Here is a 26,476-nt window from a genome sequence, read left to right as displayed (position 1 = left end):
CTAAAATACAAAAATTAGCTGGGTGTGGTGGCAGGCCCCTGTAGTCCCTGCTACTCAGGAGGCTGAGGCAGGAGAATGGCATGAACCCGGGAGGCGGAGCTTGCAGTGAGCTGAGACAGCGCCACTGCACTCCACCCTGGGCCACAGAGCAAGACTCCGTCTCAAAAAAAAAAAAAAAAATTTCCCTTGGCGCACTTAATATTTCCTTATCAGAAAAAATTATTTCTCTAAATATGCATATTTATTTGTAAAAGTTCTGTTACTAGAAATTAATCAGTTTATAAAAGTTCTGTTATTAGAAATGAATCATCTTAGTTTAAAAAAAAAAAAAGCCTTCAAGTTGTGTAGTATTGGAGGGTGGTTGTGTGATGTCATGCAAATGCTGCCTGTTTTGTGGTAGGTTGCTGGGGCCTATTCTAAGACATGGTCCTACCGAGAGGATGCACTGCTTGCCTTGTATAAGAAGTTGATGGAAATGCCTGTTGGAACCCCAAAAGAAGATTTAAAGAACATACTGAGAGCATCCATCTTTCTCATTAGAAGAGCCATAAAGGACATTGTGACCTCCGTGAGTACCCTCAGCTGGTGCTGGCTCCAGCATCCATGGACGAGATCATGTGCCGTACCACAGAAGACCAGAGCAGCTTGAGAGAGGACCAGTTGGTCATTGACATGGTCACCAACTGTAACTCGATAGAATCACTAAGAAGTGAGGTTCTCTAGCAAGAGCTATATTGTGCAACTGATCTTACATGAAGGGTCTGGGAAATCTGCCTTTGTTTGGGTCATTGTCTCTGGTCTCGAGCAACAGTTCTGCAAAGCCAGGTGTTTGTGGAGGCCTGGTTCAGTGCCAGCACATCTTCAGTTTGTGTTCTCACTTTGCATGAAACCCGATGAGGTTGAGAGTTACTGTTTTCCTAATGCTGAGTGGGCCTTAAGAATGGACATTGCAGGCCAGGCATGGTGGCTCATGCCTATAATCCCAGCACTTTGGGAGGCCGAGGGCGGGCGGATCACGAGGTCAGGAGATCGAGACCATCCTGGCAAAAACGGTGAAACCCCGTCTCTACTAAAAATATAAAAAAAAAAGTTAGCCAGGCGAGGTGGCGGGTGCCTGTAGTCCCAGCTACTCGGGAGGCTGAGGCAGGAGAATGGCGTAAACCCGGGAGGCGGAGCTTGCAGTGAGCTGAGATCCGGCCACTGCACTCCAGCCTGGGCGACAGAGCGAGACTCCGCCTCAAAAAAAAAAAAAAAAAGAATGGACATTGCACAGTTGGGCTTACCCATTGAAGCAGGGCTGTTAGTTACTTGTTGTGAAGGGAAGATTTGGGCTAACCCATTGAAGCAGGGCTGTTAGATGCTCGGTGTGAAGGGAAGATTTGGGCTCACCCATTGAAGCAGGGCTGTTAGATGCTCAGTGTGAAGGGAAGATGAGGAGTGATTTATGAGAGTGAAATAAGAGCATATGTCCTCTATATGCAAGGTACTGTGTTTAGAGAGCAGTTTTCAGTTGGCCATTTTCAGCCTTTCAGACTGGACATCATTTTCAATATAATGTTCATATGTATTACTGATAGTAAATTCCGTGTTTCCTCTTGGTAGAATTCCACTGTAGTAACTCATCTGTGTTTATCCCTTTTCTCTTAGGTCTTTCAGGCTTCTTTGAAATTGTTGAAAATGATCATTACACAATATATTCCTAAACATAAACTGAGTAAACTTGAAACAGCTCACTGTGTGGAGAGAACCATTCCCATTTTGCTCACCAGAACTGGAGATTCTTCTGCCCGCCTGCGTGTCACAGCTGCAAATTTTATTCAGGTCTGAACTTCACCACGACTTTTGAAACCATAGATGATAAACATATTCGTGTAGCTCTCTGGCTTTCTTAACACCTTACAAGATTCTGTCTCTACTCAGTTAACATTATTCTCAGGGATTCGCCATCACACTTTCCTTATGCTCTAAAAGGTCAGTTTTGTCTTAGACATAAACTTCAGTTAAAATCTACAGTTGGGTTTTTCCAATGTTTCTTTTATCCAATATATGCCATTAATTTTTTAAATAAATAAAAATGGAAAATGATATCAAAATAGAAAATTTGAGGGTAAAGAAATAAAAGATACAACTGTGTTAATCGAAATATTTTCATTCTTTCACCAAACATGCCTCCTCTAGCCTAGATATTATGGGAAATATTGAGATAGAGATAAATGTATGAGTGTGGGGACACACAGTTGTATACCATAATGTGAAAATATGTTTTGCTGTCTTTAAACTAGCTAATGAATTCATCTAGTCTAGGGGTTCTTAAGACTCTCCCTTTGGGCTTAAGAAAGCTTATGAATTAAGTTTTACACAAAATTTTATGATGTGCAGATCCTTCTTAAAAAAGAATCCAGGCCAGGCTGGGTGAGGTGGCTCATGCCTGTAGTCCCAGCACTTTGGGAAGCTGAGGCAGGTGGATCACAAGGTCAGGAGATCGAGACTATCCTAGCCAACCTGGTGAAACCCCTTCTCTACTAAAAATACAAAAATTAGCCGGGTGTGGTGGCACATGCCTGTTGTCCCAGCTACTTGGGAGGCTGAGGCAGGAGAATTGCTTGAACCTGGAAGGCGGAGTTTGCAGTGAGCCAAGATCGCGCCACTACACTCCAGCCTGGGCGACAGAGCAAGACTTCGTCTCAAAAAAAAAAAAAAAAAAAAGAATCCAGGCCAGGCGGGGTGGCTCACGCTCTTAATCCCAGCACTTTGGGAGACCAAGGTGGGCAGATCAGTTGGGCCCAGGAGTTTGAGACCAGCCTGGCCAACATAGTGAGACTCTGTCTTTGCAAAAAACACGAACATTAGCCAGGTATGGTGATGCAGCCCTGTCGTCCCAGCTACTCGGAGGGCCGAGGTGAGAAGCTTGAGCCCCGGTGGCTGAGGCTGCAGTGAGCTGTGATCTCGCCACTGCACTGTAGCCTTGGTGACAGCAAGACTGTGTCTCAAAAGAATCCAAAGGGGTCATTTCTCTAAAATATGAGTAACCACAGATCTAGTTTCATTTAATAAACCTAAATTTTCAGAGTAAATAAGGAAGACAAATGCTAATAAAAAGTAAGAATAAATGCTGTCATGCTGATGTGCTACAATACACTCTGGTTAAGACAGCTAGAATTTGGGGGTGGGGAGGCTCATCTTTCAAAAGATATGTTGCAGGGGAGCACATGTTATTGCTTCATTTAATTGTTTTTAAGCCGCATTAATTTCTGAGCAGTTTGGTGGTGCTAAAATGTTCTATTTCAGATAACCTTAAGGCAATCTGTTGAGGGTTACAATTATTGTGCACCAGTGTGCCGGTTAGCAGACTAGATACACTCACAGCATCTGTTTGTCATTAAGGAGTTTACTGTCCAAACTTCCCTGGAGAATGCTCTTCTTCTCTTAGCTTTTAGATTTATACAGAGTCACTCACAGGCCCAAATACAGAGTGAATTGGGCCAGCAAGATGAGAGATTATTTTAGATGATAGGACCTACAGACCTATTGGAAACAGGTTTATTTCTGATTGCAACTTAATGCTTCAACATCTTATTTTTTTCTCCGTATCTGGTTAATAAAGTGATAAATATCTTAATTACATAAAGACTTGTTTGTTTAGAGACATTAAAATATGTAATGGTACTTACATTTTTTTCCGTCTTAATCCACTAGTAACCATATCACTGCAGAATCATACACTCTTGGCTGACATTTAATAAATACTAAAATAACAATGATTCTAGCAACAACTATAATTTCTTTTAGAATTTCAGAAATGAGAAAACCTCTTCCTTGAAGCTGAAGAGTACTGAGAACAGAAACCTTCAAGTTTTCGATTACGCTTCTGAAGAGCTTTCATTACACATAAAATTGTTTTATTCTTCATGGTTTTATTTCCTGTGACTCAGGTTTTCATTTCTAATCGTTGTTATGTTTTAAATAGAAATACAAGCTTACAGATCGGTGCTCTTATTGCTCTTTGTCACTATCATTCTGTATTTCCCTATTTTTTCCTTCAATGTTTAGTTTAAGATCATGCTGCATTGTACTAAACTGCCTCCAGCATTTTCCAGTAAAAATTAACAAATTATGTTGTCTTTCATAGGAAATGGCCTTGTTTAAAGAAGTTAAGTCTCTCCAAATTATTCCATCCTACCTGGTGCAGCCATTGAAAGCAAACTCTTCAGTTCACCTGGCAATGAGTCAGATGGGCCTCCTTGCCCGGCTGCTGAAAGACCTGGGCACTGGGAGCTCGGGCTTCACCATTGACAACGTGATGAAGGTCAGCCGGACCTCGCGTGTGACACACCACCTGGCCTGGCACTCACCACAGTGCCTGGAGCATGGCAAGGGTCTCATCAACGTTTGTTGAAGGAATGAGTGAGACTGATTTCAGAAAAATAGCCAGTGTTTCATCCAACAAATGGGGCCCCACATGCGTCCTGCTGCCTAATCCTACTTGGTGGTACATGGTGTGCACAGATCTTTATCCATGGAGAGAAACAAATCATAAAAAACATTTCTTTGTCTTTAAGAGACAATGACAGCAGTGTGATGGAGAATATCAGGCGCAGGTTGAAGCCCCTGATCTGAAATGCTTAAGACCATAAGTGTTGGCCGGGCGCGGTGGCTCAAGCCTGTAATCCCAGCACTTTGGGAGGCCGAGACGGGCGGATCACGAGGTCAGGAGATCGAGACCATCCTGGCTAACATGGTGAAACCCCGTCTCTACTAAAAAATACAAAAAACTAGCCGGCGACATGGCGGGCGCCTGTAGTCCCAGCTGCTTGGGAGGCTGAGGCAGGAGAATGGCGTAAACCAGGAGGCGGAGCTTGCAGTGAGCTGAGACCCGGCCACTGCACTCCAGCCTGGGCGGCAGAGCGAGACTCCGTCTCAAAAAAAAAAAAAAAAAAAAAAAAAAAGACCATAAGTGTTTAGGATTTCAGATTGTTTTCAGATTCTGGAATACTTCCATTATATTTACTGGTTTGGATCGCAAATCCAAAAACCTGAAATCTGCACATCGGCTACACAGAAGCGCACACCTCCAAGGGGGATGAGAAACCATGGGCCCCAGAGATGCACGGTGGGGTGGAATTGCACTATAGCCACAGCGTTCTGTTTCTTACAAAGATCCAAAACACACATGATAAAAGTATAGCACGGCTTACATCGAGACGGTAGATCCGTGAGGTTTTAGGTTTGAAGTACCTCATAATACTTAATATGGATGTTTTCTCTTTTCTTTATTTTTCAAATGTTTATAATGTACCTTTTTGTATGCTAAAAGAAATTAATTTTAAGAATCAGTAACGAGCCCCTCCCAACTTTAGTTTTCAGTGAGTTCCCTGGAGCATAGAGTGTATGAGGTCCGTGAGACGGCAGTTAGAATTATTCTGGACATGTACAGACAGCACCAGGCGTCCATTCTGGAGTACCTTCCTCCAGACGACAGCAACACACGCAAGAACATTCTCTACAAAACAATTTTTGAGGGATTTGCTAAAATAGATGGCAGACCTACAGATGCTGAGATAAGGGTGAGTTAACTGTGGTGAAGTTATGACCTCATCCTATACTGAAGAAGTTACTTGGTACATAAATAAGTAAATACATAAATTGAAGTAGCCATGTGTATGGGAAGCCCAGGCGTACTGGCTAAGAACAGGTTCCTGCATTCAGATCCTGGCTCCTCCACTTTCTGCCAGTGAGAACCTCAGGTTCCCAGGCTGCAAACGGAATAATGATAGCCGTGAGAACATGGCGGGTTTATCTATCAATAAACACCAATGAAATCAATGGAAAAGATTTGCTTCTAACTTGTTATTAGTCTTAGTGAATATTATAATTTATAAGAAATATAGTTGATATGCCCTAGTTTGTCTCCCAGTTTCTAAGATTACCCTAACAAGCTATTCTAATGGAAAAATAATTTTCTTACCAGGCACGGAGAAAAGCGGCTACAGAAGAAGCAGAAAAACAAAAGAAAGAAGAAATAAAAGCTTTACAAGGGCAGCTGGCAGCACTGAAAGAAATTCAGGCTGAAGTTCAGGTTGGGAGTAAACACGTCTTTCACCTGTGTGCTTTTAGCTGCGATGTATATTACTGTAATAGATCCACATCATACTTGACTGATTTTTCATGGAATTATGCAAATGAGCATCTTGATTCCTTCTGTTTTTTTAGGTTAGTTTTGGGGTAGATGACAGAAGCCCTCCATGGAGAGGTGGAATTGGGTGACAGATACTCCTCCTGCCCCTCCATCCTCTGTCAGAATTGATGTGAGCTGCTGCATAGGTTTAGGGAGGGACCAGGGGCTGTGGGCACAGAGCTGCTCTCCTCCACAGCTCTCCAGCCACCTTCAGAGACAAAGGAGAAAAATCAGCTTGACTATAAAGGTCTGCTTCAGCACATTAAAAAGGGAAGGTTTCAGGTAAACATTCTGTTTCCATGAACCCTTACTCTTTAAGCCTATGGGGGTGTTATGTGTACTGGAAACAAATATTTGGTTGAATATAAATGTGTTCCTTTTCAGCCTCTCTGCTTCTGGAATATGAATTAGCTTCATAATACTAATTTTATGATGAAGTTTCCTTCAGTTGATAGAAAATTTGCTTTAAAAGAAGAAATAAGAGGCGGCAGAACACAGGGAGTTTCTGTTCCACAGACCTGAGGTTTCAGCCATGCCAGGTGAATGAGTTCTGGCACCTGCTGGCACCTCAGGCCTGCAGCCCACTCGGCTGCACAGCTCACCCAGAGCTGCTCAGAGGGCAGAGCTCATGTCAAGTGTTCTTACCACAGATTTTTAAAAGAAGAAATGGGTACAAATGGGGAAAAAAGATCAAATGTGACTGAATATATGCTGAACTTCCTATGGCAAAAAGTCACAGTGACATTTCCACCAAATGTTGGAACGTCAGAGTCACAATCAGAAAAAGACACAAAGAGGCAGAAGGAGGCAGGTAGACCTTAGGATGGGGGGTGAGCCTCTGGCTCAGGTCCACATCGTGGTGTGGACGACTTTGGTGTGCTCAGTGACCCTCGGTGGCTCAGCACACACTCATTGTGATGAGTACACAAACAAGGACACGGATGTCGCAAACTGAAGGGCTTTCCTCCAGCCATGAGCTAGCACATACTAAGCCCGTTGCCAGGCGCCTGCCTCCCACCTGCCTCACCACAGCCCAGGACCTGGTCGCAGTGGCCCGTGGTGTAGCAGCCATCCAGGAGCCATTGTTCCCAGCACTGTCTGTCCGGGGGTCGCCTGTGCTGACGGGCTGCACAGCGCTGTCTGTCCCGGGGTCGCCTGTGCTGACGGGCTGCACAGCGCTGTCTGTCCCGGGGTCGCCTGTGTTGACGGGCTGCACAGCGCTGTCTGTCCCGGGGTTGCCTGTGCTGACAGGCTGCACAGCCTCCACACAGCTGTCCTGAGAGCCTGCAGCTCCTGCTCATTGGCTCGGTGTTTATGGAGCGCCTCTCTGTGCCAGGCACCATCTGGCTGTGGAAATACAGCAGGCAGCAAAGCAAAGTCCCGCTCTCATGGAGCTGGGGCTCCAGGGAGGAGCAGACAAGGGAGGAAGACCTAGGCAGTGGGTCCCTGCTGCAGGGTTCTAGGGGCCATGGGGTGCTGGGGCCTCGAGGCCAGTACAGGCCTGCGCCTCCACACAGGGCCTGGTGAAGGCCTCTCCCAGGAGAATGATGGGATGGGATGGTTTTTTCTCTTTTTTTATTGAGGTGAAATACGCAGAATGTAAATCTTAGCATTTTAAGAGCACACTGCGGTGGCATGGGGTGCTCTCACATTGTTGTGCAATCATCACCACCATCCATCTCCAGAACTTTCAGAATTTACATATTAAGTCCTTTTCTGGTTCTAAAATCATACTCTTGGCCACAGTGACTCAATTCTGTAATCACAGCACTTTGGGAGGCTGAGACAGCAGGATCACTTGATTTCAGAAGTTCAAGACCAGCCTGGGCAACACAGTGAGACCTCATCTCTACTAAAACTTAAAAAAAAAAAAAAACTTAGCCAGACATGGTGGTGAGCACCTGTAATCCCAGCTACTCAGGAGGCTGGGGCAGGAGGATGGCTTGTACCCAGGAGCCCAAGGCTGCAATGAGTTGTATTTGCACCACTTACAGCCTAGGCAACAGAGTGAGACCCTGTCTAAAAATAACGGTAATAGGAATAAACCTGTGCTGTTTTGGGGGGCAGGGTGGGTGTCTGTGGAACTAGAATCGCACTGCTGCATGTATTTTCCACAGTCAGTGGTTGAGTTGGAGAGAAATTACTAGCATGTAAAATTGAATTTTCTATAAGTGTAATAGACAGTATTCTTCTTTATAATGCATCATTTAAGTGCCATCTATAGAGCAACCAACTTGTTCCTGTTCCCCTCAAGCCTGAAAGTCTCAGGGAGTCCCCTCAGCACCCTCACACTGAGATGGTGTGTCCCCTGCGGTTTTCAGTGTTGATGGAGACTGCGATGGTGCTGGGGAGTCTGAGGAGCAGGGAGAAGACGTGATGGGGTCTCTCAAGGCTAGGAAGGCTGCTAGGACGAGCTTAGGAGTTACCTGACAGAGAAGGGCACGCAGGTGCGTCATGAGCCACTGGGAGGCCAGGTGGAAGGGATCTGTGGCCACAAGAGTTACCTCCACAGAGTGGCAGGGCTGAGGGCCCAAGGGGAGGGGCTTACGAGAGAAGGGGAGAGGGAGTATCCATGCCTCTTTTGAAGACAGGGCATATTGATTCCTCTTTCCAAAAGTTTAGTTATTTTTTGATAGAAATTCTTTTTTTTTAATTTTTTTATTCTGAGACAGGGTCTTACTCTGTCGCCCAGGCTGGAGTGCAGTGGCATGATGTCAGCTCACTGCAACCTCCACCTCCCAGGCTCAAGTGATCCTCCCTCCCCAGCCTCCTGAGTAGCTGGGACTACAGGGCACACCACCACACCCAGCTAAGTTTTGTATTTTTTGTAGAGACAGGGCTTTGGTTGCCATGTTGCCCAGGCTGGTCTTGAACTCCTGAGCTCAAGCAATCCACCACTCACCTTGGCCTCCCAGAGTGCTGGGATTACAGGCATGAGCCACCTTACCCAGCCAGTAGAAATTCTAAAACAAAACCCAGAAATGTGCTTTCAGGATCAAAACGTATCCTCAGCAGGCTCTCACTCACACTCGCACTGCAGCCCTTTGTCCCTGACCTTACTGTTTTTGTGTCTTAGGAAAAAGAAAGTGATGCTGTGAAGCCAAAGAATCAGGGTATGTAAAGAACCGGGGTGCGCAAAGAATTGGGGTGTGTAAAGAATCGGGGTGTGTAAAGAATCAGGGTGTGTAAATGCATGTCATGGAAGCTCCGTGTGGAAACGGCTTCTGTCCATTCAGCAAATATCGCTGCACACCTGCTGCACCTCAGCCATCTCCCAGCTGAATGGAAAACACTGCTACCTTTTCACTTGTATCATGGTTTTATAGCTCACATCAAACTGCTTACTAAAATTTTGAAAATCATTTCTATAAAAAGTTATTTAAATTGTTTTAATCTCTTCAGACATTCAAGGAGGGAAAGCAGCCCCTGCCGAAGCTCTGGGAATCCCGGATGAGCACTATCTAGATAAGTGAGTCGCGCTGTCTTCCACCCCCATATGACGGTCAGGCTGACGGGCGCTCTCCAGATACGTGAGTCGCGCTGTCTTCCACCCACTGTGCAATGGTCAGGGCGAGGAGCCTCACAGAAACCCTGGAAAGGGAACACGTCCTCCCTAGTTGGCCCTTCGTAGTCATCGTGAAAGGTAGGAAATGTGCCTTCCCCACTAACCAGCATCCACTCCGAGTCAGTGAAGACAACTTTCCCTCTGTTGCCCCAGTGGAAGTTGCCAGTCTGTTTGTCAAAACTGTTGTAACAGGCACAGAATATCATAGCAGCAAAATTCTTTTTACTCTACAGCAGCCAGGACAGATCTATGAGAATGTAGGGTCTTTGTCTTATCTTTTTATTGTAACTTAAAATATCCTTTCTGCTTGATGGTGCTGAGTGAAAGTCTGGAAGGATCGTACGCGCATTGATTTCAGGTACCTCCTTGGCGAGGGCTTTCTTATCGTGCTTTAACACATGGCACACCCAGCCTCCACTGCTGCCTGCAAGGGAGGCCCAGCCCAGGCCCTGCAGAGCAAACTGAGGCAGTTCGGAATGAGAGGGAAGCTGCAAACAACACAGGGACTGCGGCAATTCAGAATTTCGGGACGTGGGAGCAGAACGGCCATCACTGGAACTAGATCCTTACCTTTATTTCCTGCTTGTCTTTCCTTTCAGTTTGTGTATTTTTTGTGGGGAAAGGAGTGAATCCTTCACAGAAGAAGGTCTTGATCTCCACTACTGGAAGCACTGTCTCATGCTGACAAGATGTGACCACTGCAAACAGGTCAGGCCAGGGGCACAGCTGCCCAGCTGCTTGCATGAGCATGAACACCTGACTGTTGAAAGACCGAGTCACAAAGCTGTCCCAAGGCTTAGTATTTTCAGAGAGGTTGTGAGAAAAGTAACTGAAACCTAACACACCCCTGAAAAACGCATGCGAGTCATTCCATATGACAGCCCAGTGAACCGTAAACATGCTGTGCCGCCACCTCCCCTCAGGGCTCTTCCCAGAGTCAGCAGGGGCCTGATTTCTGACACCACAAATGGGTGCTCCTTGCTCTTTGAGCTTTATAGAAACAGAACCATGTGGTGTCATGTTGGATTTCTTGCTTTGTCGTGTCCACAGCGCCTTCATCCATCTGCTGCTGTGCACGAGGGCTGTGTCCAGTTTGGGACCATGATGAGCGATGTTGCCACAGCGTTCTGGTGTCTTCCAGGATGCACGGGAATGCACTTTCTTGGGTTCACAATGTGTCGTGGGATTGCGGGGTGTGCTGATGCTCAGTGGGGCTGCCCAGGAGTACTCCAAAGGGATTGTGCCCAGGCACTGCCACCAGCAGCACGGGCACTGCCTCCCTTCCCACAGTACCCCTGCGGCCATGCTTCCTGCTGCCTTGGCAGGTGCCCGGTGTGCCTGTCCCTGGTGAAGATGAGGTGCAGCACCCGTCCTTTTGTCTGCAGGCATTGGCTGTCCTCCTGCAAAGCGCCTTCTGGTTTCTCACCCATTCACCTCGGGTTGTCCATGTGTTTTTATTGGTTTGGGGCCATTCTTTATCCATGTGGATGTGAGTGCTTGGTCAGTCGCATGAATTGTGACCACCTGCTCCCACTGCACGGCATGCATCTTCACTGTCTTAAGTGTCTTGAGGAAGACTCATTTTTAATGTGAGCATTGCCTACCTTACCAGTGTTTTCATGGTTCATGCTATTTGTGTCCTGTGTAAGACATCTTCCCCGATCCCCTATGTTAGGCCTTTCTTACATTACTATAAAGAAATACCTGGCTGGGCGCGGTGGCTCATGCCTGTAATCCCAGCATTTTGGGAGACCGAGGCGGGCGGATCACCTGAGGTTAGGAGTTCAAGACCAGCCTGACCAACATGGAGAAACCCCATCTCTACTAAAAATACAAAATTAGCCGGGCATGGTGGCACATGCCTGTAATCCCAGCTACTCGGGAGGCTGAGGCAGGAGAATCGCTTGAACCCAGGAGGCAGAGGTTGAGGTGAGCCGAGATTGCACCATTGCACTCCAGCCTGGGCAACAAGAGTGAAACTCTGTCTCAAAAAAAAAAAAATCCCTGAGACTGGGTAGTTTATGAAGAAAAGAGGTTGGACTGGCTCACAGTGTGTCGCGTCCTGTGACCTGAAGTGATAGAGTATACCCAAGTCATTCGTGCCAGAGACACCAACGTAGCCGAATCTCTTACAACTCTTCTGTGGTCCTGTTTCTGTGCACATTCTTAGAAATAGCTGGGAGCCACGATTTGAACCCCGGGCCACACGTATAACCATTGAGCCACTCTGTGTCCTCATCCGAGGTTCACACTCAGGTCGACCGTAGCTTCCCCCATCCTTTACAGTGGCCCCTGCCCGATGCCAAGGCGACAGGAAAGGAAGGACATGGGGTCTTCAGCAAAGTATCACAAGTGACTCCAGACAGTCTGTGGGCAAATGCCAAAGATAGAAGCCTGTGGCTCACTTCATGCCCAGGTGACACAGATTTCCCTGGGCAGAGGGAGGCGCCCACAGCTCTGCAGGCTGGTCAGATTTCCCTGGGCAGAGGGAGGCGCCCACAGGCTCTGCAGGCTGGTCAGATTTCCCTGGGCAGAGGGAGCGCCCACAGCTCTGCAGCTGGTCAGATTTCCCTGGCAGAGGGAGGCGCGCACAGCTCTGCAGGCTGGTCAGATTTCCCTGGGCAGAGGGAGGCGCCCACGGCTCTGCAGGCTGGCCAGATTTCCCTGGGCAGAGGGAGGCGCGCACAGCTCTGCAGGCTGGTCAGATTTCCCTGGGCAGAGGGAGGCGCCCACAGCTCTGCAGGCTGGTCAGATTTCCCTGGGCAGAGGGAGGCGCGCACAGCTCTGCAGCTGGTCAGATTTCCCTGGGCAGAGGGAGGCGCACAGCTCTGCAGGCTGGCCAGATTTCCCTGGGCAGAGGGAGGCGCACAGCTCTGCAGGCTGGTCAGAGGCTCCAGCTTTCTCAGCGACACACTTCGCTCTGTATTTCAAAGTCCAGGTGGTGGAGATATCCAGCCTGACGGAGCACTTGCTGACAGAATGTGACAAAAAAGACGGGTTTGGAAAGTGTTCCCGCTGCAGCGAGGCTGTTTTCAAGGAAGAGCTGCCCAGACACATAAAAAACAAGGAGTGCAACCGTGAGTACCCCTTCCCAGGCTCCCGTGCCCTCGGGTCACCAGGTGTCCTCCTGGAGGAGGTGCCACTGCTCTTGGGCCTCTGCAACGGCTTGGTGAATTAAAGAGCACCTGCGGGCAGGCCAGCAGCATGTCTTGTCACCTGTCATTCAGGGAGTGACTGGGTCTTTTTGAAATCATTTCAGCTGCCAAACCAGAGAAGCTGGCAAACCGGTGTCCTCTGTGCCATGAGAACTTCAGCCCTGGAGAAGAGGTGAGGGGCCTAGTGGGGGAAGGGGCCAGTGAAGCAGGTGACACACCTGTGGATGACGGTGGTGGTGACGGTGATGGTGGTGGTGGTGGTAGTGCTGGACCACAGCCACAGAGTATAGCACATGAGTGTTCAGGGAGTGGACAGCGTCTACTGAGCCATGTCTGAATAGTTCTTCCGTTTAGCTACGTGTTCACATGATTTCCTTCCTTATGTTTACAAATGGTTTGTCGAGGAGCCTCAACTCACTGAGGCCCAGCCTGTGTCACCGGGATACAAGCATGAGATGGTTTTATTTTGTTCTGGTCATTGCCTTTATCCAGATACTGAGGCCCTCAGTGACACCTTGGCCAGATTCTCTAGCACTGCAGTCCCTTTTGCCTAGTAAAACCTAGGCCTGTTTGGGTAAACGATTCTCCTTCCTACCTGATTCCAAGCTCTCCTCCCGGCCCCAGTGCGCTGCACTGTGACTCCGCAGGCTTAGTGGGGACGGCTGGCTCGCACGTGCCCGCCCTCCGCTTCCCCATGTGCCCGGCTCCTCTGGCATTGGAGGCAACGAGGAGGGACGTGGGCGTGCAAGGCTCCGTGGCAGTTATTCTGGCCCTGTCCGACACGATGGGCTGGCGGTGCCCTCTTTATGCCAGGCAGCGAATGCTGAGTCCTGGGGCCCTGCTCAGGACCCAGTTTTGGAATCTGGCTCAGCCACTTCCACTCCAACCTCCTTAGCTCCTGCCACCTGCTGCGTATCACTGTGTCCTGCTGCTGCCTCCCCTTGTCCCAGCTTTTCAGCAAGATGGCTCCAACCCAGCCACTGTAGCTTTCTCTTAACCACGGGAAACTCACACACCAAACAGAGAAGGCAGCCCCCAGCCACTCTCAGCCACAGTGTCTACCCAGTTATCTGGCTCTGTCTGTCTGTCTGTCTGTCGATCTCTGTCTCTCAAAATTTGAAATGCATCACAAAGTACACAGAAAAGTAACAGAAACTCTCCGGACTCTCCCTTGTAACGGTCACTGAGCTTGAGCAACTAGCAGCTCAGCCGGTGTTGTTTCTCCCGTGCCCCACGTGCTCCCCTCTCGTGTAACGTTGAAGCCAACCCAGACAGCATGTTGTTTTATCTGTAAATGTTCCCATACGGAGCTTTCGGAATCGGGACTGTTTTACGTAGCCACAGCCTCAGCCTTCCAGACATCGGTCATGTTGCCGCATCTCATCAGCTCAGAAGCATTTGATTGCCGGGATCCATAGAAGGCCCACACACGGTGCCTGGTTGGTCTGTTTTGAACAAGTTCATTCTCTTCAGTTTTTTTTCTTACGATTCACTTGGCAAAGGAAGGAGGCTGTTTGCCCCATAGGGCTTACCATCGCCTGGATCTGCCGACGACGTCCACTGGGGGGCGCTTAACGTGTTTCTCTGTCCCTGTACTTCCTGTAAACAGGAGGTTGGATCTCTGGCCTCATCAGGTGTGCACAGGCTCGGTGTGGGTGTGGCCGCTTCACAGGCAATGCTAGTGTGTCCCCCAGGAGTTGCGGGATGTGTCTGACGGCGTCAGCTGCTGATGCTCAGGGCCTAACCCACTGGCTCCGGAGGGGCCTCATTCTGTCATCCCTCCTTCATTCATCTGCTGGGATATTCCCCTAAGCAGAAGCTCATCCACTCTGTGGTTGCCCTGGGTTAGACTTTCTACTGGAAAGGTGGAATGAAGGTTTAATTCTTTTCCTTGGTTTACTGGTTTTCAGAATAGTAAGCTGGGTCACTAGCATCTTCCATGGCAGCTAATTTGTTTTGTTTTGTCTGTAGTGTCATTATGAACCATGGATTTAAATTATTTGATGTGTTCCAGTCACTGCAGTTACCATGCTTAGGGATGCGTGAATTATCCCAGCTCTGGCCTATGGCAGACTCCTCAGCTGCGCCCCTGAGGCCTGGATGAGACCCATGCAGCCTCAGAGAGTTCTCTCCTGTTTGCTGCATTCCTGCCCCGGACCTGGAATCAGCCATCTGGTCACAGAGGTCTGGTTCCCATTAGTGGGACTGGATGTCTCAGGACAGCGCTGGGGGCCTCATGCCCATTGCTGCTGGGTGGGTCGCTGTGGCTGGACTGTCAGTGGACACAGCCGGGAGAAATCAAGGGAAGTAAGCTCTGTCACTCATGCACACACACTTCCCCTTCCCGTTCTGAGCTGCAGGCTTCATTTAACCTTGTCTCTCCCAACATCTGTGTCTCCTTTCTTACATCCATGGGCGCTGGTTCCTAACGGTCCGGGAGACAGAATTCAGGAATTGCAGGCGACCAATTCACCTTGGCCCCCACTGCACGTGGGGCAGCCCCAGCACAGTGGCACCTGCACCCCCGGCGGGAGATGCTGCTGGAAATCAGATCTGTTCCCAGTTCTTGTCCTGACCACATCTTCCACTGGTAATGGGGGGCCCAGTGGCCCTCTGTTGGAGGGACTTGGGCGAGCCCTGGCTGGCAGTGCCACCAACTGTAAATACATTCATTTTATATTCCATTTCTAGGGGACTTTAAAGAATTAAGTTCTGTAATTACCGAAGACATGTTTCCAAGTCGATAGCATCAGGCATCTTGGAAGAACCCCAGACAGAGGCCGCCGTCCTGCCCCGCTTCCATCCGCCTTCCTCCACCCCGGACAGAGGCATCTGTCCTGCCCTGCTTCCATCCACCTTCCTCCAGAGGCTGCTTTTCCTACGGGGCATCCTGCCCCTTTTCTGCCCAGTACAAGCAGCTCTCACTGCACATACATCTTTTCCCCTGGTTATTTCCAGAATGTAGGGGCCTTTGTGTTTGCATTCGAGTTGTTACCTTTACTCGTCCTTCCGTGCGATGCCCATCGTCCCCTCTGATTTCAGTTATTGCCATTGGTTCCCTACTAAGAGCAGTACTCAGATTCTCCAGTAACCACCTTTTCTTTCGTCCCTTCTTGTTCCCAACATCTGATTTGAATTGACATCCTCTTACAGGTAGTACCTGTAAGGCTGTCAGCAGGCGTAGCTCACGTGTCATCTGCTTTCCCTGTATCTAATTATCTACACTGCTTGGCCCATCACCTCACACCCTACAGCGTGAGCAGATAACAGGCACTCACTTATGATCTCATGGGTTCCCTGGGTCCGGAGCCAGGCTTCGTTGTCATCTGTGGGCCCTGCTAGGGAAGGACTCACTTCCAGGTTCATCCCAGCAGCTGGCAGTAATATGTTCTTGGGGGCTGTCAACCCGGAGCCACTCATCTCCTAGAGGCCCCCACCGTCCTCAGCACCAGAGGCCTCTCTGCTGGACAACTCACTTCCTGGAAGCCAGCAGGAGACTCTGCCACTCCAGCCTGCTGAGACACATCTTTCTAATTTTGTGTGAATTGTTTTGCCATTCGTTTTTCAAATATTCTTCCTGTCTTCAGCATTCCCTCCCTTCTCTCCTGCCTGAGTGTGAAGACTCTGCTCTCTCTATTCTGTGGGTCACTGGGCTTTGTCCGGTGTCTCCTTTCTGTTCTAGTTGAACGGCCCCGCACCCTTTCTCCTTCCATCTCCAGTCCTCTGTTAAGTGAATTTTTCATTTCCAATCTTGTACTTTCCAGTTCCAGTATTTGTATTTGGCTGGGATTTCTTTACAGGTTTCATTTCTCTGCCAGATTCACCTCTGTTCACTCATTAAGATCACCTGTTTTTAACAGCTTTCCGGAGATGTAGTCTGCACAGCCTCTCCCCATGTACAGATAGTGGGTGTTCATGTATTCAGGGGTGCGCAACCATCCACACACGTTTGAACTTTCCCATCACCCAAAAGACGGCACTGCCTACGTGTCACCCCTTTTCTCTCCAGCCCCTGGCAACCATCTGTCTAGTTTTGGTCTCCGTGGATTTGGCTACTGTGGACATTTCCTGTAAATGGAATTGGACACTATGCGGCCTTTGTGTCTTTGACTTAACATGTTTTCAAGGTTTGCCCGGGTTCGAATAGATCAATAGCACTTCGTTGCACGTTTAAGTCCTCGAATATAGTAGGTATCTGCTTTAAAGTCCTTGTGTGCTAATCCTAACATCTGGAATTTTTCTGAATGCTGTGAAGGGGGGTAAACAGTGAAGTCCGACATCCTCCACACTGCTCAGAAGAAAGCTCCAAGTGGATCTTAGATTCAAATGTGAGAGGCCCAATTATGAATCTCTCAGGAGATGCTAGAGATAAGAGAATAGTCTTCAGAATAGGAAGGGATTTCTCAAACAGGACACAGAAAGCTTAAGCCTTGATGGAAGAGGCTGATCATTTCAGTTAGATAAAATGGAGAACCTTGGGGCAGAGTTTGGGTTTTGTAAAATGAAAAGGGATCTGTAGTTAAGCATCGTGAATGTGCTTAACACTACTGAACTGTATACTCATTTTGTAATAAAACTATTAAATCGTAAAAGGTGAGAACCTCCTCTCCATCAAAGGACATAAATAGACTGAAAGGCAATACTGGGGATGAAAAATCATTGACCGTTATTCTTCAAAGTGAGTGGAAGGCAATGCCCTACAGGGTTTGAGCGGAAGAGTGGGCATGACTTGGCAGGCCCTACGCCAGCCACTTTTGCTGCTCTGTTGAGAGCAGCCTGTGGGACAGAGAGGTTGGGTGGTAGCAGAGAGCTGAGTGGCAAGAAGGGGTCAGATTCTGGACACGCGCTGCAGGCAGACCCAGGACTTGCCGGTGGAGTCCTCATGACGTGGTGAGGCGGTGACTGTGGTCAGGAACCCAGGGCGCTCAGGAACTTAGCCTGGAGCTGTGGAGTGAAAATGCCTGTCAGATGCGCAGGCCGGTAGACATATGGCTGCAGGTGGAAATGTGGGGTTTGTCAGCGTGTATAATAAGTGGGTTTAAGGTCATAATACTGGAAGCACTCTCCTAAAGAGCAAGTGTAGACAGAGAAGAGGCCCACAGGCTAAGCCCCAGGTAGAGTGGGAGTAAGAAGGCAAACCAGGCGCTGAGGAAGAAACACACTGGGGAGGAAGCCTGACGAGGGTGGCGTCCTGGAGGCCCCAGAGCACAGCCCATCAGAGAGGATGCCCTGCTGGCCTGGCTGGGCTCAGCTGATCACAGCCGCCCAGCTCTTGCATCTGCACTTGGCTACAGGGCAGCCAGGCGGCTCTGCTGGCCCTGACTGGGCTCACACACGTGTGCCTGGGGTCCGCAGCTAGAAACTGATCTAGGATGGTCTTGGAGGCAGCTGCGGCACCTCAGCCTTGCTTATGTGTCTGACCCCACACGCCAGCCTGGGCATGGCATTCCCGCAGCAGTGACAGAGGGCAACAGCGAGACGAGCCCAGGCACATGAGTTCGTTTCAGCCTGCCCTGCCATGTGTCTGCCACTGTCCCATTGGCCAAAGCAAGCCACAGTCACCCAGATTCAAGGGATGGAGAGGGACCCGCCACCGCTGTGCTGTGGAGGGAGGAATTGGAGCCTTAGGGCAGGCCGTATCCCTCCACAGGGCAGGGGGGAGCAAGTGCACCCCATATGCTGATGGGCCACATCCTGATGAGAAGGCGCCCCAGCTTTAGGGACATGAAGATTGCTGGTGGCCTGGAGAGACGAGAACCCAGGCCTGCGTAGAGCAGCTAAAGCGGGACAGGAGTGGGCAGGGCTGGGGCTGCAAGTGCTCCAGCATCCTGAGGGCTACCGCAGGCAGCCAGAAACTGACAGCCACTGGTGACAGTGAGAGAGGAACCAGGGAGAAGTAGGGCTATGTCTAGTGGAGATCCTGGTCCACCAGAGAATGGGAGAGAGGCTGGAGCAATGTCCCTGGGGAGTGTAGTTTGTTTTTGAGACAGTCTCTCACCCTGTCACCCAGGCTGGAGTACATGGATGTGATCTCGGCTCACTGCAACCTCCGCCTCCCGGATTCAAGCAATTCTCCTGCCTCAGCCTCCTGAGTAGCTGAGATTAGCTAGTGGGGACATGAGATGCGCCACCATGCCCAGCTAATTTTGTATTTTTAGTAGAGATGGGGTTTCACCAAGCTGGCCAGGCTGGTTTTGAACTCCTGACCTCAAGTGATCCACCTGCCTCTTCCTCCCAAAGTGTTGGGATTACAGGCATGAGCCACTGTGCCCAGCTTCACGAGTGTTGTTTAAATAGAAGGAAAGAAACCAGGAACAACCCGAATGTCCAGAAGACTCGGAGAATCAGAAGAAAGGTCCCGCATTTATATCCAGCAGGGGGATGGGATGAGCTCCCTGTCCCCATGCAGACGGTCCCACAGGTGGTCCTGAAGGAAGGAAGCTGGCTGCCCAGGCAGTTAGGCCTGCGTGAGCCCCGCGTTCTGCAGGGCAAGTGCATGTGGCGTGGCTCAGGAAGAACAGGGATGAAGAGAGTGGGGACCCCACGAGGAACCACGGGCAGCAGGCTGGCGGGGAGCCCACGGGGCCTGGCGCCTTCTGTCTTCTGGCCTGGAATGTAATCATGTGGGCACGCTGCTTCCCACCCTTGCATTGGCATGCACGCTCTGCTGTGCTCAGAGACGCTGACGCCAAGGGCCCTGTGTGGCTGGGTGGGGACGTGAGATGTAGGCTCCCGCTGTGCCCAGAGACGCTGACGCCAAGGGCCCTGTGCGGCTGGGTGGGGACGTGAGATGTAGGCTCCCGCTGTGCTCAGAGACCCTGACGCCAAGGGCCCTGTGTGGCTGGGTGGGGACGTGAGATGTAGGCTCCCGCTGTGCTCAGAGACCCTGACGCCAAGGGCCCTGTGTGACTGGGTGGGGACGTGAGAGGTAGGCTCCCGCTGTGCTCAGAGACGCTGATGCCAAGGGCCCTGTGTGGCTGGGTGGGGACGTGAGAGGTAGAGGCTGGCCTGGCGACAGGACTTGGTGCTTCCTGAGCTGTGCCCCGCACAGATCACAGAGGGTATCACAGCATATCCGAAGGAAGGTGCCCAGGTGAGGGAGCCATGCCTCGGCAGCTCTTGCTGGTGCAACCGCCCCTCGTTTTCAGCTTGCACGGCGAGTCCTTTGGGTCTGGGGCAGCGCGCCAGGCCCATCTTACCTGATTAACACTGAGTGCCTCCTCCGCTGCAGGCGTGGAAAGCTCACCTGATGAGCCTCGCCGGCTGCACCATGAACCTGCGCAAGACACACATTCTGCAGAAGGCCCCGGCACTGCAGCCAGGTGAGGGCCAGCGCCGCTGAGCGGGTGGAGTCTGCATCCCTCCATTTTGACTTATTCAAAAGACCATCCCCAGCCAGGGCAACATGGCTTTAAAAGCAAAAAAACATCCCTTTAAAAGCAAAAGAAAAAAAGCATCCCAGCCTCTCTTCATGTTCTGGTTCCTTAGTAAGCAGGCTAATAATCATAATCGTGTGACCAAAATCCTTCACCTGCAAACGGGCTGTGCAGTGCGAAGGCTCCGCGGCTGGCCTAGGATTCTCACTGCAGTCCTCCGCTCTTTCTCCATCACTGACGCGAGCGTTTAGAATCAGGAAGCTGGCCAGGCACGGTGGCTCACGCCTATAATCCCAGCACTTTGGGGGCCAAGCCAGGCAGATCACTTGAGGTCAGGAGTTCGAGACCAGCCTAGTCAACATGGTGAAACCCTATAAAAAATTGGCCGGGCACAGTGGCGGGCACCCAGCTACTCAGGAGGCTAAAGCAGGAGAATTGCTTGAACCCAGGAGGTGGAGGTTGTAGTGAGCCAATATGGCACCACTGCCCTCCAGCCTGGGTGACAGAGTAAGACTCTGTCTCAAAAAAAAAAAAAAAGGAAACTGAAGAGTAGACCCCACCAGCCTCAGCCCTGGCTCCTGTAGTCAGGTGACGGCCATCAGCATGGGCCCTCGGATATTGTTGCTGGGTGTCTGATCACTCCCAGCCACTCACACTGTGGCCACAGGTTCTGCACCTGGTCCATAGGTAGGAGCGCCCTCCTAATGTGGGTCCTGTGCTTGCTCTGCAGGGAAAAGCTCAGCTGTGGCTGCATCAGGCCCCTCAGGGTCAAAGGCCAGAAGCAAGATCCCCACCCCGAAGGGCGGGCTGAGCAAGAGCTCCAGCAGGACGCACGCCAGGCGCTGACACAGCGCTCGGGCTCCTTTGGCTCTGTAAGGGATGGAGCAGGTCTCCTGATTCTACACCATTTCTCCAGAACTCTCTGGCCTTGGTGACCCCGTGCTGTGGTTGCTGTCCCCAGCTCCCAGCCATACACGCCTCTTACATGTCTGTGCCGTCAACTCTTATGCAAACGATATGTATGGAACTAACCAAAGATCCTGTGTGCAGCGCCAGGACCTGGCCGCACTGTACGTTAAGCCTTCGTAAGGGCTGTCTCAGGCCTTCCCTAGAATCAGAAGAGGAAGCGTCCTGTTTGGAGAGAGCCAGAGAGCACCGCCCGGGGGGCGCTAGCGCCAAGACCCTGGTCAGCACAGGCACGGTCCCGCTTTCCTTAGTGCTTGGAGTGATTTCCATAAAACATTCACCAGAAACCTTTTGCACATCGGTCTCTGCCACACGCAGTAGAATTTCCGCAGGGCTGTGGCTCGGCCAGCAGTGGTTCCAGGAGAGTGGCGGTGTGCACAGGCCTCCAGCGTGCCTTCTCCCTGCAGGCCCCGTCCGCTAGGCCTGCTGCCTAGTGCACTCAGCCCCAGGTAGCAGAACTCACGTTCCCACTATAGCAAGAAATAAAGGCAAAAGAGAACATCTTTTTTTAAATTGTAGTTTTTTTGAGAATTGGTCCCACCTCAGCGCGCACCTTGCTGGATGCTTCTCCAGTAGTGCCGCCTCTGTGTTAGGCATGCGCCCCCTGCTGGAACTGAGGTAGGCACAGGTGTGGGCCCTTCCGGTGCCTGTGCTCAGAGGCACTTCACATTTTCCACACTTTGGAATTCCTGAAGACGTGGAGGAAGTCACTGTTGAGTGAATTTCCACCTGATCACCCTGTGTTCACAGCAGGCAGAAGCCCGCTGGTGTGGGCCTCCCGCCCCTTCCACATCCGTGTTGTGATTGGACCCGTAAGTTCTTCAAACGGTTCATAGGATGTTTAAAACACGAACACATTGCTTAAAATGATGAAATCAACCCTCAAAAAACAGTCTCCTAACTCATCTCCTCCTGTAGGAGTGACCTGGGGCTTTCGTCCATAGCTTTGGTTGGGCCTGTGTCACATCCAGGCAGCCATGTGGAGGGAGTCAGGGTCTGTCTGGAAGCGTCCACCCTCTCCCTGCCCCAGCCTGTGCTCCCAGGGGCCTAGGCTACCATGGATTGAAGGGCAGTCCCTTCCCACCCGGTGCCCAGGGCTTCTGCTTGCCTCACTGGTGTTGCATAGGCAAACTTCGAAAATGATAGTTAGAAAGGTTTGGGTTGGGCCGGGCGCGGTGGCTCAAGCCTGTAATCCCAGCACTTTGGGAGGCCGAGACGGGCGGATCACGAGGTCAGGAGATCGAGACCATCCTGGCTAACACGGTGAAACCCCATCTCTACTAAAAATACAAAAACCAGCCGGGCGAGGTGGCGGGCGCCTGTAGTCCCAGCTACTCAGGAGGCTGAGGCAGGAGAATGGCGTAAACCCGGGAGGCGGAGCTTGCAGTGAGCTGAGATCTGGCCACTGCACTCCAGCTCGGGCGACACAGAGCGAGACTCTGTCTCAAAAAAAAAAGAAAGGTTTGGGTTGATGCAGTTTGTATAAATGCAATGAGTCTATAAATGTTTTAGTTGCCAACCGTGTGAAACAACAATATATCTAAAAACGAATCCCTGTTTGAACAATGTACTCCCTGGCCTGGATACACTAATAACCATGAATGTGCATGAATTAATCTCCATGTTTGGTAAACTAATACCTCTGGTTGACTCAGAATACTCAGTAAGATATAAGACCTACCAAGAACCTTTCAGAATATGCTGTGCTTGGCTGGGCGCAGTGGCTCAAGCCTATAATCCCAGTACTTTGGGAGGCTGAGGTGGGCAGATCACACGGTCAGGAGATCGAGACCATCCTGGCTAACACGGTGAAACCCCGTCTCTACTAAAAAAAAAAAAAAAAAAAAAAATACAAAAAATTAGCCAGGCTTGGTCGTGGACGTCTGTAGTCCCAGGTACTCGGAAGGCTGAGGCAGGAGAATGGTATGAACCCGGGAGGTGGAGCTTGCAGTGAGCTGAGATTGTGCCACTGCACTCCATCCTGGATGACAGAACAAGACTCTGTCTCAAAAAAATATATATACTCTGCTAAATGTTGCTTATCTGTTTGTTTGAGATGGAGTCTCACTCTGTCGCCTGGGCTAGAGTACAATGGCACAATCTGGGCTCACGGCAACCTCCACCTCCCAGGTTCAAGCAATTCTCCTGCCTCAGCCTCCCAAGTAGCTGGGATTACAGGTGTATGCCCCCATGCTTGGCTAATTTTTTGTATATTTAGTGGAGATGGAGTTTCACCATGTTGGCCAGGCTGGTCTCAAACTCCTGACCTCGTGATCTGCCCACCTCGGCCTCCCAAAGTGCTGGGATTATAGGCGTGAGCCAACACGCCTGGGTTAAATGTGTTTGAAGTATAAGGAGAAAGGAGGGCAGGCGCGGTGGCTGCTTGGTGAAACCCCATCTCTACTAAAAATACAAAAATTAACAAGGCGTGGTGGCGCATGCCTGTAATCCCAGGTACTTGGGAGGCAGAGGCAGGAGAATCGCTTGAACCCGGGAGGCAGAGGTTGCAGTGAGCCAACATCACGCCACTATACTCCTGCTCAGGGGACAGAGCAAGACTCCATCTCAAAAAAAAAAAAAAGTATAAGGAGAGAAATACTTTAAAGTTTATTAGACAAAACAGAGTACAGATGCCAAGATGTCTGTAAAATGATTTTTCTGGTTTCAAAGAGATGTTGGCCATTATTTTCTAATCAATTTTAAAAATACAGACAAAACATTTCTTTAAACAGAACAAGAATGAGAAAAGTTAACCAAGGAATTATTCTTTTCTCACCAATCAAAACTTCTGAGAAATATATATATACACACATATATACGTTTTCTATATGTTGTAACTTAAAGAAAATATTTATAAAAAGACTTCATTTTTAGTGATTGACAAGCAAACTTGGGTTCATTTAAAACAGGTTCCTCTTTTGTTATTTACAGAAGAATCATGGGATTTTTTTTTTTTTTTTTTTTTTTTTTTTGTGGGGTGGGGGTTTGAGATGGAGTCTCACTCTGTTGCCCAGGCTGTAGTACAGTGATGCGATCTTGTCCCCCTGCAACCTCCGCCTCCCGGGTTCAAGTGATTCTCCTGCCTCAGCCTTCCGAGTAGCTGGGACTACAGGCGCCCACCACCATGCCCAGCTAATTTTTTTGTATTTTTAGTAAAGACAGGGTTTCACCATATTGGCCAGGCTCGTCTCGAACTCCTGACCTTGTGATCCACCCACCTTGGCCTCCCAAAGTTCTGGGATTACAGGCGTGTACCACCGCGCCCGGCCCAATCCTGTGTTTTTTGTTGAAATGATTCTACCAGTGATTAGTGGCTACTGAGAGTTTTACAGGGTTATACATTGTTAAGGGACCAAGAATCAAATACAAAAATGTAAAAGGAACTGTAAAATCCCTTGGTCATTCATAAATAAATGTCTAAATTAGGAATACTAATTAATAATTGAATTTTCACTCATGAATATGTTCTGAATATTTAATATTTATTTCTATTATTTCTGTTAAAGTATTCCATTAAATCTAATTTAAAAGAATTGTATGTATAAATTAGCATTAGAATACAAATGTAAATACTTTTAATGAAATTTTGCAACTTTTTAATATTTTAACATAGTTTTCTATTTGTCTTTATTTCAAGTACCATAATTACAAAATATCTAAGTAATATATTTTTGTTGTTGTTTTAGGGCTTAAGGGTTAATTCACCCTGAGTATATTAATATAATAAAAAGATCACTAAATGTTTTGTCACTTTATTTCAACATTACAATTAAAAAGCAATTTGTCAATTACCTTTACTTTAATAAACATGCAAATGTAGCCCATCCCTGAAACCTTAGAAAGCAGATTGAAAATCGCTGAAGAAAAGACACAGCAAATACGAAGTTGCCCTGAGGGTTTGGTCGCTAGAGTAAGTGATTTGTCAAAACAAGTTTACTGCTGAAGAAACTGGCTGATTTGAAGCCACAGGGAGATGAGAGAAAATAACCAGTTTCGTCCTGTGGAATACGTTCGGAATGTTCTGTGAGTTCTCCTTCTGTGCCCAGGAGAGGATTATACCTTCTAGTCTCTTCACGGGTTTTCCCCTTTGAAAGGGATTTTACCAGCCCTCAAGGCTGTTTTGCTTTTCAACTAAGCACTGTACCGTGGTCACCCACCTACTGCCCAGGAAAGCCAGGGGTAGTGGCTATGGCACCCTCGATTGGAAAGCTGGGTGGCCTGAGCTGTGGGAGGAAGGTCATGGCCAGGGCTTGGACTGTGAGCCAACCCTGTGGAGAGGTGTGGCCTTAGACCACCCAGCAGGATGGAAGCGGGTCTGCGGAATCCTCACCACAACCATGCAAGGCCGGTGTTATCATCCTCAACAACGGAGTAGAGAGGCAGCTGCCAGGCACACACAGCCACAGCTGCAGGGCAAAGCTGCCCCTGCTGCCCTCTGACTGCAGAGAGGAAGGTGCTGGTCCAGAGGAACCTTGGCACTGTCTGGATCTTGAAAAGAGTACGGGGGGTCCTGACTCCACTGATGGATCAGTTACCAGGGAGTGTTTGACCACACCTTGCCTCTGCCTCAGTTTCCTCACCTGTAAAATGGAACTGAGAGTCCCTTTGCTGTGCACTGAAAAGGACACACACTGGAGGCACTTTCCAGCCCTCTGCACAGCTGGCCTCAGGGTGTCAGGCACCTGCCCCTAAATGGGGAGCACTTCTGAGTGTCAGCTGAGGTGAGGCCCAGCCGGCAGAGGGCAGTGGGCAGCCCAAAGGCAGGGGAGCCCCCACTGCCCACCCACCCAGCTGCAAACTCCCACCAGAGCATCTTCCAAACTCTGGTGTTCCTGGGGCATCCCTGCTTCCTGAGAATGAAGCCCTGGAGCAGGGCCAGGCAGGGGGAGAGAGGGAAATCTCTCACCCTAGGAACTTTTTGTGTGTGTGTGACAGAATCTCACTCTGTCACCCAGGCTGGAGTGCAGTGGCACAATCTCGGCTCACTGCAACCTCTGCCTCCAGGGTTCAAAGGATTCTCCTGCCTCAGCCTCCCGAGTAGCTGGGACTACAGGCACGTGCCACCATACCCGGCTAATGTTTGTATTTTTAGTAGAGACTGGGTTTCACTGTATTGGCCAGGCTGGTCTCGAACTCCCAACCTCAGGCGATCCATCTGCCTTGGCCTCCCAAAGTGCTGGGATTGCAGGCATGAGCCACTACGCCCGGCTTGGAACTTTTTTTTTTTTAATTCCAAAGA

General features: G+C 49.6%; 1 protein-coding gene across 11 annotated transcripts in view; it reads left to right on the top strand.

The window, feature by feature from the left end:
* CEP104 (centrosomal protein 104) overlaps positions 1-21,743 on the top strand; it is a 44,608-nt gene extending 22,865 nt beyond the window's left edge. For 4 of the 11 annotated variants that reach the window (XM_033196053.1, XM_033196063.1, XM_033196102.1 and 1 more), the window contains 12 exons: positions 401-568; positions 1,648-1,821; positions 4,130-4,306; positions 5,358-5,564; positions 5,966-6,076; positions 9,252-9,288; positions 9,578-9,644; positions 10,340-10,448; positions 12,679-12,817; positions 13,000-13,067; positions 20,127-20,217; positions 21,002-21,743. In XM_033196053.1, coding sequence (XP_033051944.1) covers positions 401-568; positions 1,648-1,821; positions 4,130-4,306; positions 5,358-5,564; positions 5,966-6,076; positions 9,252-9,288; positions 9,578-9,644; positions 10,340-10,448; positions 12,679-12,817; positions 13,000-13,067; positions 20,127-20,217; positions 21,002-21,117 — 1,464 coding nt within the window. In that variant the 3' untranslated portion in view covers positions 21,118-21,743. The other 7 variants (XM_033196070.1, XM_033196045.1, XM_033196086.1 and 4 more) reach the window with 6 other exon arrangements.
* The last annotated feature ends 4,733 nt before the right edge of the window (positions 21,744-26,476 follow it).

Source organism: Trachypithecus francoisi, unplaced genomic scaffold (genome assembly GCF_009764315.1).
Source record: "Trachypithecus francoisi isolate TF-2019V2 unplaced genomic scaffold, Tfra_2.0 Contig01621, whole genome shotgun sequence".
NCBI classification, from domain to species: Eukaryota; Metazoa; Chordata; class Mammalia; order Primates; family Cercopithecidae; genus Trachypithecus; species Trachypithecus francoisi.
The sequence above is the reverse complement of the archived record's forward strand: the minus strand, read 5'-3'. Positions and strand labels throughout refer to the sequence as shown.